The sequence below is a fragment of the Dicentrarchus labrax genome, unplaced genomic scaffold (genome assembly GCF_905237075.1).
Source record: "Dicentrarchus labrax unplaced genomic scaffold, dlabrax2021, whole genome shotgun sequence".
Taxonomy (NCBI): Eukaryota; Metazoa; Chordata; class Actinopteri; family Moronidae; genus Dicentrarchus; species Dicentrarchus labrax.
Window position 1 is genome coordinate 12,921,811 of NW_026136703.1, and position 12,295 is coordinate 12,934,105.

The following is a 12,295-nucleotide window of genomic DNA, read 5'->3' on the forward strand; positions in this document are numbered from 1 at the left end:
TCCTGTTACAAAGTGCTGCTTTTCTCTTTGGGAAATACTGTTTGACCACTGTGGTGTGGACTTGATGCTGCCTCCCAGCTGCTGCCACTGTGTGTGTGTGTGTGAGAGAGAGAGAGAGAGAGAGAGAGAGAGAGAGAGAGAGAGAGAGTGTGTCCCTCTCAGACACATGCATACTTAAAACCCTCTTTAGCATTTTTCTGTCTTTGCAGTCCAGAACAAAACCAGTGAATCATGCTGGTTACATCTTCCCTTTTCCGTACTGGATGATGAAGTGGACACGTGCACATACCTTCCACTCTGCCAAGCAACAACTCCATTATTGTAAGTGGAGGTAAGAGAAGAATCTACACGGGTTGAGACATTTATTTCCCTTCTTGTTCATAAACACCACTCCATTCCACAAGCTTGGAAGAGCCAGTAGTAGATTTTGTTTCTGCCAGGAGGGAGAACTCCTCTCCCCACGCCTCGGCCAGTAGTGGTGGGTCTGTGCGAGCAGGCTGGTACCCGCTGACCCCTGCCCTCTCATTAGTGGGACGTGGAGCAGTGGAGTACCGTGCTCCCCAGGTCATGTTACATATGGCTTGCAGTCTGCTGCGCCGCATTAAATGTCAGCTTTGAAACCATCTGAAAGATCAGAGGTCAGTGTTTTTAATAAGGCCAGAGTTCTGGAGGAGTTCCCTCGTTTTTTTTTTTTTTTACTGTGCACCCAAGTATGTTTTGAAATTGTGGACAAAATGATCCACTACTATTTAGATACAGGGATATTCCGATTTTCACATGTAAAAGAAGCAGTAAAAATGTAGAAATTCAGGAACAAACTGTCCCCAGTCTTCATGTAAAACCCACTACACATCTTCTGTGAGAGAACAATTGTGCTCCTTTCCTGTCTAATTTATAGCCACAATACAAAGGTGGAATTTGGAGTTTTCTGTGGCCCCCTCCCCGTGAGACCCACGGACCATGGGCTCCTGCCGCGAATGGGATATTGTTCTGGGCTCCAACAAAGCTGTTTTCACCCTCTTCAATATTACAGGAGGAGTTACCTGATACCTAACAATCAGCTAATCCACTGCCCATGGCGACGAGGTCACCTGTGCACAGGTAACCTTATCCCGGTTGCCTGCCTCTCTCTCCCTTTCCCGCTAGTCTCTCCCATTTTTTCTTCTCTCTCTCTCTGTGCCTCAACAGTGAGCACAGACAAACAGCCTCTGTTTATTTAGGTCATCAGTTAGATCATATATAACTCCTCCAGCCAGGTTCCGCTGAGAGGACAACTCCTATAATCCACCACAGACACATTGTGAATAAAATCAAATCCCCTGCTGTTTGCCCATTTGTCAAACTTTGTCTCCATCTTATCTCTCCCTTGTTGGGTTGGTCGGGTGCCCACTGAGGAGCGAACAAGTATTGGGTGGAAATTCATGCATCTAAGGAGAATCCCCCTCAAGCCACGAGAGGAGTTCAGGCTCTTCACTGGATAGAGACTCAGTGTCTCTCTGAGGGACAGAACCTCAGATTCATTCTTCCACATGTTGAAGCAAGGGGGGTGGTTTGGCCTTCGCTCGGGGGATAGACCATTGGATTGGACTGAGCTGTGGGGAGCTGCAGACCCCCCACCCCAAAAGGAGCTTTACCTCTGGAAATCTCATTGCTGTTTATTTGAATTACAGGGGCTGAGATGAGAAAAGGAGGGCTAATGAACTCCAGGTTGCCAGGCATGTGCAAACGATCACTGCAGGTTTGCAGAGAGCAGCACCAGGCTTGCTGGATTACTGCATGCCCCCCCCCATCCTCACAGTTTGGCTACATAGGACTCTTAAATGTTGAGAAGACATGTGCTTTTTATCTGGCATGAACTTGCATTCATTGCAGAAAATGCTATGTCCCTAAAAATGACCGTTGCTCAATTTTATCATCATGTCATCTTGTAAATTAAAGAAAGAATTAAAAAAAATATCAGTTTTATGTTTTTATAAATATAAACTTTTATTGCAGTATGGAGATTTAGAAAAATACATTCACATAATTTCAGATAACAAACATATAATTCAAACTAAGATAAAAAAAAACAAAAAACAAATGACCATCAGTTTTACTATTTGCCCACGACTCATTTTTGGTATATGACATTAAAGCACTGAGAATACTTTCACTGAAATGTCCATTCAGATTGACGGGACTGTGTCATAAATCCTGACGAAAGAAAGTATTACTAGTCCACTTGTATGAAGACGCGTGATGCACTGCTAGACGTGCATGGTGTGAGTTGGCTGTAAGGCTGAAATGTGCTATTATGGTCATGTATGACAGCGAGGAATTAGGCTCCCGTTGTGAAAAGCACCGGACACACTTGACAAATGGGCTCCACATTCTCTTGTCTTTTCCCTCAGCTGACACCCAACAAATGTGCCAGCGAAGGCGGCGGCGGTAAATCTCTGAAGCTGCAATGTCACTGCCTGCACACCAACGCAAGAGCTACGACTGAGCTTACTTTCAGTGTTATTCACAAAACAAAAGTAAAAAGGCACTAGTGTCCGAAACATTATGAGGCCATGCAAAGAGAAATTATTACAATCCCTTTATAGAAAAATATCATTCATGATTACTGACATTTGGAGAGACACATCAAAATGAAACAGGATATAGTATAGCATCATCACATCTAGTTAACATACTATGAGTTGCAGCATTATAAACAACACATGATGAACAACAAGTGAAACCGACAGCGTGACCTTTTTCGATTGTCATTCATATCTTGGTCTCACAGGTTGATGATGAGGCTTGAAACATGAGTCATTACTGAAATAGTGTGCATTTGTTGAGGTGTGTCACACATGACAAACCCTCCAACATGAAGGCTGTTTGAAACATGTACATAGTAATGTCATTATGGTAGTGCAAATGCCAAAACAGACCGATGCCATTTGTGTATTTTAAGTAGCAGAAAGGCACATTCGTCTTAACTCTAGTCCCATATTCGACACTTCTAGTTCGTTTGGTATGATATGAAGCACAAACGCAGGGTTTTGCAGTGACTTTAGAGGCATTCTGAGAATTTAAGATGATTACTGAAGGACACTTTTTTCCTAAATCAGCAGCTTTGTGTGTTTAATGACCTATTTTCTGGATGTGTGCAGGCCTTCACTAAAGCTGCCGCTCTTTAACTGACCATTTCACAGAGGCTCTCTCCCTCTTCCCCCTACCGAATGACCTTTTTGGTTTGACCCAGATGACGCATTTAGTTTGGAGGAACATCCTGGTCCCGTGACCAGAGGCATTCCAGCACCTGCTTCTGTGGATCAAATCCACTCAACAGGAAGTAGCAGGTGTTGTCTGTAAAAATGCACATTTAAACACGGCTCAAACACATACAGCGACTTCATCTGCGAGCACGTAACAGTCGTAATGTTCTTCTTACAAACGGGGGCTTTTAAAACATGTCATAGACTTTTTTAAATTTTTATGATAAACTGATAATGCCCACCCACAGGGCTGAGTGCATTGTAAAAGTCAAATGAACTACAAATAATTTAACATATAAAGGAAATGAATGGTAAAAAAAACACACACACACGCGCACACAAAAGTAAAAAGATTCACCATATCGCTGCTTGGGGCAGACATGAGTGCTTCTGCGAGGCGGGAGGTTTGAGGTTAAAGGTCAGCCATGTCCTCCTCCATCTGCACTGTCTGTAGTTTGGCTAGCTCCTTCCCCTCCACGGCCTCCATCTCCCCACACATCGCCCGCACCATCTCGTTTACACCTCCCGAGCCCGAGCCGCCCACCTTGTTCTCTGAAAGGTTCATGTAGTCGCTGTTCATGCCGGGGCCCATCAGGTGTGAGGACGGGGGGCCCCGGACCTCATGACTCCCGAGATACTCTGTGGGCTGGAGGTGGTGGCTGCTGGGGTCTGTTTGGGCCATCAGGGGCGTGCTGACGGTGAGGGTGGTGTAGACCTCTGGCTCGGGGCTGGATGAGCTGACGGCAGAGACCTCTGTGGACGAGGCGGGACCTTGGCTGGAAGGAACCTGTTCTGAGTTGGGGGTGGTGTAGCTGAGCTGACCGCTGGAGTCCAGGTGGAGCCCGTGGTGGTATGAGGAGTAGACACCTCCCTCCAGTGGCTCCTTCTTGATGGACGTCTGGCCGGCATTGCTCATGTTGTACAAGACGGTGCTGTGGTGCAGCGACGTCATGGTCAGCTTGTCCTGCTGCTGGAACGAGTCGTCATTGGAGGAACTCACTGCTACATTGTTCAGAGGCATGGTACCTGTGGCAGCACAACAATGGATCAATACATACAGTATCTCTACCTTTACCAGATTGAGTAGATCTCATTCCCACTCCTGGATCCCCTTCCCATACCTCACAGTATTATACGTTTCATTTACAGCAGACCTTGTCCACAGAATTGCTGTTGTGTGTCTCACACACTTTGTGCTCTTTAAGCTCGACCCTGCGGTGCCCCAGAGAGTGTAAAAGCCTGCCAGGACTCAACAGCAAGCTGCAATTTTCTGTTTTTCCTTATTATTCATCCTGTGTAGATTCTCTGCTTTATGTCAAAGTAAGTGCTGTAATAGCTTACTCCCTGTTAGTGCGTTTCATGGCCTCTGATTGTCTGAAACATATTTCCCCTCCTCCCTGCTCTGCAGATCAAGAGTGCAATGATGATGAGTGATGGTGACTTCAGAACTTGTTTTTATTCATCTCTGGGGTTTTCAAAGGACCACCTCTTCTGTGTGTGTGTGTGTGTGTGTGTGTGTGTGTGTGTGTGTGTGTGTGTGTTCGTGTGTGTGGCCCTTCCCTGTTTCTTCTGCTCTGTGTTATGTGTAGTATCAGCCCTTTGGGCTACTGCCCAAACACAGACAAGCCAAGAATAAAGCAGCTCAGATATACTGGATGGACGTAGTAGAGACCTGTTGACAAACCACCACAGACGTGTAGTGCTGGAACATTTAAGGAGGGCAAAGGGCACCGCTAGCTATAAAGCTAGGAGATTTAAGAATAAAACATCTATATTTTGATATAAGAGTAGAGTTTATTATGTCTGGTTCTTCATATACAGTGATACATTTTACAGCAAAGTGATAAACTTAAATATATTTACTTAACTGCTTAAAAAGGGGGAAATGAACAATAAATGCCTCTAAATCCTTAAGCATTATATTCCCATTACTAGACAATATCACCCAAGCCTCATTAAAATTAGATGCTGTAAGTTCAATTAGTCATAATCAAATTGTTACATTAATAACTAAATATTATGCCAAACACATGTTTTATTTTGTCCTTGTTGCCCATTTCTTCCTAGTCAGCATAACAAGTTTTAAGGTTAAATAATCTCTTTCCAAACCCACCTTGTGTGATTGCTGAGGCAGATGAGGCAGAAGAGAGCTGCAGTGGAGGAAGACCTACGTCGCTGTTGAGTAATGAGCTGCCATCGCTGTCAGAGACTCCACTTGGTACCTGGACCAGACTGTAGCCACCCAGCTGCAGCGCGCCTGACGAGGAGCTGAACGTGAGCACAGAGGAGCCTCCGTTCTGGGCGGCCATGGTGTGAACCCCCTCCAGCTTCACCTCCGCTCCGTTCACACAGCCTGCATAGGAGGCGTACTGCAGGGCAGAGTCCTCAGCAGAACTGCCCAGTCCCTTCTCCTGACCTGTCTGCATCTGCATGTCCACTCCTGAGCCCCCGAGCAGCAACCCTCCAGACGGCCTCAGAGGGTTGAAGGCCAAAGGCTGGATGCCCAAATTGAGCCCGTTGAAGAGGATGTTTCCGGGTGTGTGGAGGTAAGACGAGCCACCGTTGTGAAACATGGTGGAGGAGGTGTTACTGGTCACTAGACTTCCATTGTAGAGACCACCACTGCTGGATCCGGGGGGCAGCTTGATGTCCCCGATCTGTTGGATGACCACCCCACTGTCCAGAGGCCCCGTTTGAATGGGAAGGGTCCCATGGGTGATCACCCCGTCTGAGGAGTTAGAGAGGGGCCGGGGAGACAGCTCCTCCTGGCCTTTGCTAGACTCATCCTCTGTGCTGTGGTTTCCATCAGATTCACTGTGGAAAAAAAGACAGAATGACTGATAAATGGTGTGTCACAAAACAAAGGAAAACTAAAAACCAGGAAATATTTGTGGTATATCATTGTTATAAGGAGACTTTAAGCCACTTTTTAAATAAAAAAAAATGAAATAAGATAGTAAAATATGTATTACTGATACAGATATGAAGTATTTTTCTCCCATTTGTTCACTTTTTTGGCACACACTCTGAAGCACTATTACAAAACAAATTCAATAAAATACAGTTATTTCTTTTCCACCCACATCTTGCCAGTGCTGGAGAAAGAGCAGACAGAGTCACATTTGTTGCTGTGTTATTACACAGCTTTAAAGAGCAGGCTGTGTTTGTGAATGTGAAGCCCTCTCTTACCTCATGGAGAGCTGCACTGACAACAGCAACCAACGTCAACAACCGTGCAACCATTTGCCGCAATAAATTCTGGTGTGACAAAATGCCAGCACTGGTGGGCTGACAAAACAAATGGCTGGGGGTATTTATTTGAATTTCTCCCTCCGATTTTATCTGGTGTTGTAATTTAAAAAAAACCTATTCATCTGTTTCCACGAAGTCTTTAAAACTAGACGTAGTTGATAAAGCTCATTAAGGAACAACTCCTTTTTTTTAAGATTGATTCAAACAGCTGCACCTCCTCCAGCACACACACACACACACACACACACACACACACACACACACACACACACACACACACTAAAACGTCTCATCCCCAACTTCCAGGGAAAAGATAAAAACACAGACACTAGTTGCTACAAATAAGAGACGATTTGTTCAAAATATCCACAGGTTGTAAACTTATACTTAAAAGTTGTTTCTGAATAATTTTAGTAGCGACTTAAAGGCAGCCTGTATGTGTGTGTGTTATGTGTGTGTGCGTGCGCGTGTGTAGGAGAGAAAGAAAGAAAGAGAGAGAGAGAGAGAGAGAGAGAGAGAGAGAGAGAGAGAGAGAGAGAGAGAGGGGTCACCTCCACCAGGTGTGCGTCAGCTTTGTTCACAGAGACAGAAACATGAAAGAAGGTACATTTGTGTCTGTTTGTGAGGAGGATTATGAAATGAAACGCAGGAGCTGATGGATCCTCTGAGTTCCTTTTTGGTCTGAGAGGGGGAAAAAAAGTGATAATGAAAATGATTTATGTGCTGGGCTAGGGAACACGTGCACGCGCTGGTGTGTTCGCCTCTGAGTTCGTGCACACACACACACACACACACACACACACACACACACACACACACACACACACACACAAAGTAGATAAGAAATTAAAGTAACTTTTTTAAGTCACCTTGTTAATTGTTTCATTAAAGTCACAAACTCCTCGTGTCTGACACTCGGATCACAGTGTGTGAGTTACTATGTTATTTTGTTGCTTATGGTTTCCATGCCCCTTAGCACCAACACACTTGAAACCGGATCTGAATGGCAACCGCTTCATATTTCAAAACATTAAAAGCGTGCTCCAAACCCTTTTACGCATACTTTTTTTTGTTTCTTAATCCTCAACAGTTGATGATTTAGGTTGTCAAATCATATAAGAGAGTCCGACGGGAGAGTATGAAATACACTGAGTATTGTCAGCCAGTGACTTGAGTGTAAATGGTTATAAACCTTAGGCGCCCTTCCTCCGAATAAGCTTTCAAATACTTTGTTAAAATTAGCCCGGGTCTATTTTAATGCGCCCTTTACGCACAGCACTCTCAGACAAATGTTTTGATAATTTGTTAAGACTTTTGTGGTTGAAATAGTCTGTGGCTTGTTTCTTTTTTTGCCTCACCTTTTTGATTGTGCCTCGGACGGGTTTCTGTCTCTCTGTCTCCTGTTTTTGAACCAGTTGCTGACCTGGGTCAAGGAGAGTCCTGTAATCTTGGCGAGATTTCTTTTCTCGGCGGGAGAGGGGTACCTATTCTGATTATACAGATCCTTCAGCGCGTTTCGGGACCTCTCCTTGAAACAATACACAGTCTCCTCGCCGTCCCAAATAGTCCTGGGGAGAGGGTACTTTCTCCGGATCCGGTACTTGTCCACGGCGCCCAGGGGTCTCCCCCGCGCCTTCTCCGCCTCGGTGTACCGGGCCTTGTACCACAAATCTTGCAGAAAGGTGTGGTTGGACGGACTGAAACTGTGGTTCTCTAAAATACTGTACAGCTCCTGGTACCGAGCCTGGTGGAAAGCGACGAGGGCTTGGGCTTTCAGGATGCTTTCGTTGCCGCGTAGCAGGTCACTCTGTGGCAGGGACCACAGGAACCTGGCCAGCCGGTCCACATTGCCTCCCTGCTGCAAAGCCTCGCAGACACAAGCCACTTGCTCCGGGGAGAAAGCCAGTGAGGAAGCGGCGCTCACCAACAGCTCCGTGCGCACCGCGTCCGTGTTGGGAGTCGTGCGCTCCATGGACAACTCCGCCGCGTCCAGCGCCACAAGCTTGATGCACTCCCGCGTATCCACCTCCTTCACATTTTCCCTCTTGATGTCATTTGCTGTTGTGACTTCTCCGGCAGAAGAAGAAGACATTTTTTTTGTTCAAGCCTTCCCTGGTAAAGTCACTCCTCCCAGCTCGATCAGGTTACCTCCTCGCCATGCGAATGCGATCGGATATCTGACAGCAGCTGTAAGTAGATATCTCTCTCCCCTTTTCCTTCCAACGTGACTTTTACTCTGCGGGGACTGGAGCTGGAAGGAGACACACTGGGGTCTATCTGCAGGAGAGCCACGCTATTGGCCGCCGAGGGCCCCATAAGGGAGGAGCGAGCGGGATTCAGACACGAATGTTTGGTTTCCAGCTGTCAGTCATATAACCTACAGTATATTCCCGTGGCTCACCTGTGCAAGGTGAGTGCTTTCGGGATCGTGGGAACGGGATATCCTTGTTGTCTGTATTGTCAGGAGCTGACTTAGCTTTATGTGGAAACATAAAGGCGTGTTTTTATTCCGATATCGATGGAAATCCAAGAAGAATATCACTGTCTTGAATGTAAAGGGTTTTTATTTTTTACTATTTTAAATAAACACGCAAAAAATTCAATAAAATATGAGACTGGATTTGTCAGATGTTCACCACTCCAACAGTAATCATTAAATGATGAGCCCCATACAGCACTTCCCTTTTTAGCTCATATTTCCAAAGTTTTAAGTTTTGACTTTTATTACTCTGCACTGTTAGATTCAGTCCCCCATAAGCAATCATTATACAGGTGGGGACATTTTAAACTTTCAGGACTGATCCATAATAGTTCAAGGTTCCTGGGTGTGATTGGAATAATGTGGGAATATTGCCAATTTGTCAAAAGATACTCACACATTGGATCATATCATCCCAGAACACATAATGTCACAAGAGTGTTTAGTAATAGCAGAAACCAACATGAATGCAAATTCAGACCATTTCCTCACATACAAAGTATGTGTGCTGTGATATTTAGGTCATCCAAAAAGTAAAGCTCTAAAGTTTATTTTCACTTTTCACATTTAGACCCTCACAGCTAACCTATGTCTCCATGAATATTATTTGAAATAACAAGGTTTTATTTATCTTCAAAATAAGGATTAGTAATCCAATGAAAGCCACACATACATCTGTAAAAGCATATGTTTGTCTTGCAGCATTATCTAACCTGTAACAAGTTAATTTAAAAACTGAGAAATTGTTCAGTTTTGTTCCTTGCAACTAATAATTGTCAGTCTAATGTGACTCTGAAGAACTTGGTGGGCCCCTTTTAGGCTGATCAATTAATGACATCCACACATAGTCAATAAATCAATTATCAATCAATGACACATAGGCTGTGTCTGGGTTTTAAGTGACTCTGATAGAATATGTTTAAAGAGCTATATCTTTTGAAAAAACTGTATTTAAATGTAGACCAGCTTGCACTGAAATTAATGTTATTGTTTTATCATTATAATATTATAATACACCTTTCCTGACTTCATTGTGTATTGTTAATTTAAGATAATAAACCTCGATACATCCATCATCCTTAGTGAATTATTTCCCTAAACAGAAACTACATGATGTCAGAAGCCCTGGGGAATAACATCTGGTGAGGTTTTTGGTTTTAATTATGTTTCAGTCAGGTTTACATTAGATCATGGAATATATGGGAGTAATTTATAGGATACTGAACAGGGGAGACAGTGAAGCATATAATCAAAACATCCTCTCTAAATACAACCTTTATGTGAAAATAAACCACTCAGCTTTTTTACCTCAGACCCCCCTGGGGATCCTCAGGGGACCCCTGGGTGTGCCAGCACCACAGTGTGACCACCACTGCTGTAGAGGTTATCATTAAATAGGAACTACTCTTATTAGTGGCGTTTCCCGTCGGACCGCATTCTGTGTAACGCAGCGGTTCGCCGCCTGAAAAAGTGACAGAAGAGCAGCTAGTTGTTGACATTTCTTTTTCCTTAAGCTTTTTTCACTTTGTGTTGCACCGACAGAAATGGACGACCAGGGGTGTCCGAGATGCAAAACAACCAAATACAGGAATCCGTCGCTGAAGCTGATGGTGAACGTCTGCGGTCACACGCTGTGAGTATTTACATCTGACAGCTGGAGAAAATGAAGAGGGAAGCAAATTTACACCAAACACGACGATGTGTCGGCTTCAAGCTGTGCAAAAAAAAAGACACAAGAAACCTCTACATAAGTTTGTTCAAGTCTTATTTTAAAAGTATTTCCGGTTGCTTTAACTTATACCTTCTCTTAAATCCTAACGGTTGGACGTTAAAAGACGTTGGAGACATTGTTTAGACTGTCAGCTAACGGCCGACGGTTGGCTATCGATAACAACGTTGTGACACACATTAAGCAATATAAAATAAATCCCACATTGTTATTGGTAATATAATATTACCACTGCTGACTTGCTAAGACTAAAGATAGAGTCAACAGGCGGGTTGATGCAGTCTGTAACTGGGTTTATGCTATATTACAGCCCTAACAGTGCTGAATGATAACCGTTAATCTGGATATCGATTGTTTATAAACATGGCTGACTGTTGGCTCTTAATATCACTACATTGGTTCAACCTGACCTGCACTGTCCATTTGTGTCCCTCTTTAAAACCCTGGTGCTTCAGTCATGCAGAACTTGTGTCATGACACCACTGAAGGAGTGGGCTGTCCTTACATTTGACTGAAAATACCAAAAGTTCAGGGTGGTAGAGAGAGAGAGAGAGAGAGAGGTGACAGATGATGAGTGTACACTTTGTGTGTATAAACCACATAATGGATGCAAACATATCCACAGGTATTAAATAGTCCCGTCTTATAAGAACACATACAATTTAAACTGGTGAATTTGTTCTCTTTGATTCCAGTTGTTACAGATCCTACCGTGACAGAGGGAACTGTTTCCACCTTCATGTCTCAACTAAACCTTGTTTTGATATAACTAACTAGGGCCCTGTGGTAGGTCTGGTTTGGTACAGTTATTCTACCTATAACCTTGGTGGGATTTACCATGTCCATCACAAGTTACCGGATGCTAAAGTATTATTAAAGTATGTTAAAAATGAAATGAAATTAGATAAATAAATGTAAGCAAGTCTTTGCTAACCAGCAAAAATATCGTGTTTTTTTTTTGTTGACAACAATTGGTCACTTATCACAAAGTGGAATTTGACTGTCCTGCTTTCGTAATAATTGCTAATTGCTAATTAATAATAGCACTACCTTGCACTAATCATATTTATCTTTACGCTACAGTTTTTAATCGTGTGTCATCCTCATGCCATCATTCAGTAGAACTTGTTCACCTTCTAATATTCAACCTTGTCATCTGTTTAAAAACGCGGCCATTTAAATGAAGAGCATCATACAGTGACGGTGGTAGCCTGATGAGAGCATCTTTTTTTCGACCCTGTCTGTTTATTGACCGTACCATCAGGAAGTGGCTGTGCTTTGTCATCAGGTCAGCAAGCTCATAACTCACCGCCTCTGTCTGGATGCAGGGCTACACACAGAAAATTAAAATGATTCTGCAATGAAGCAATTTGGAGAGATGTCCTAGCCCAGGTCACCTTGGATTTGTTCCTCAGAGCCGGTGCAACGGTGAATTAATGCACCACTTGGAAACTGCTGTACTCTCAAACTGTATTAGTATTTTCATCACTGATGTCATTTGGCTTTTTGTTTGCGGCTAGGCTTCCGCAGGACTTGATAAAATCGGAGAGCTGTACTGTAGCGTGAGCAATGTGTTTCAATTTCACAGTT

The 12,295-nt window shown here is 43.8% G+C and overlaps 2 protein-coding genes across 2 annotated transcripts in view; one reads left to right on the forward strand and one right to left on the reverse strand.

Annotated features, from left to right (window-relative positions):
- Positions 1-1,960: 1,960 nt before the first annotated feature.
- Positions 1,961-8,754, reverse strand: six4a (SIX homeobox 4a). Its single transcript, XM_051395848.1, has 3 exons — positions 7,856-8,754; positions 5,359-6,059; positions 1,961-4,271 (listed from the first exon to the last, which is right to left on the reverse strand). The coding sequence occupies exons 1-3, from the start codon at positions 8,587-8,589 to the stop codon at positions 3,658-3,660; spliced, it is 2,049 nt and encodes a 682-aa protein (XP_051251808.1). The 5' UTR covers positions 8,590-8,754; the 3' UTR covers positions 1,961-3,657.
- A 1,652-nt stretch (positions 8,755-10,406) lies between these two features.
- Positions 10,407-12,295, forward strand: part of mnat1 (MNAT1 component of CDK activating kinase) — a 31,753-nt gene continuing 29,864 nt past the window's right edge. The window contains exon 1 of the mRNA XM_051395888.1: positions 10,407-10,609. Within this exon, the coding sequence (XP_051251848.1) occupies positions 10,521-10,609 (89 nt within the window). The 5' untranslated portion in view covers positions 10,407-10,520. The remainder of the gene's footprint in view (positions 10,610-12,295) is intronic.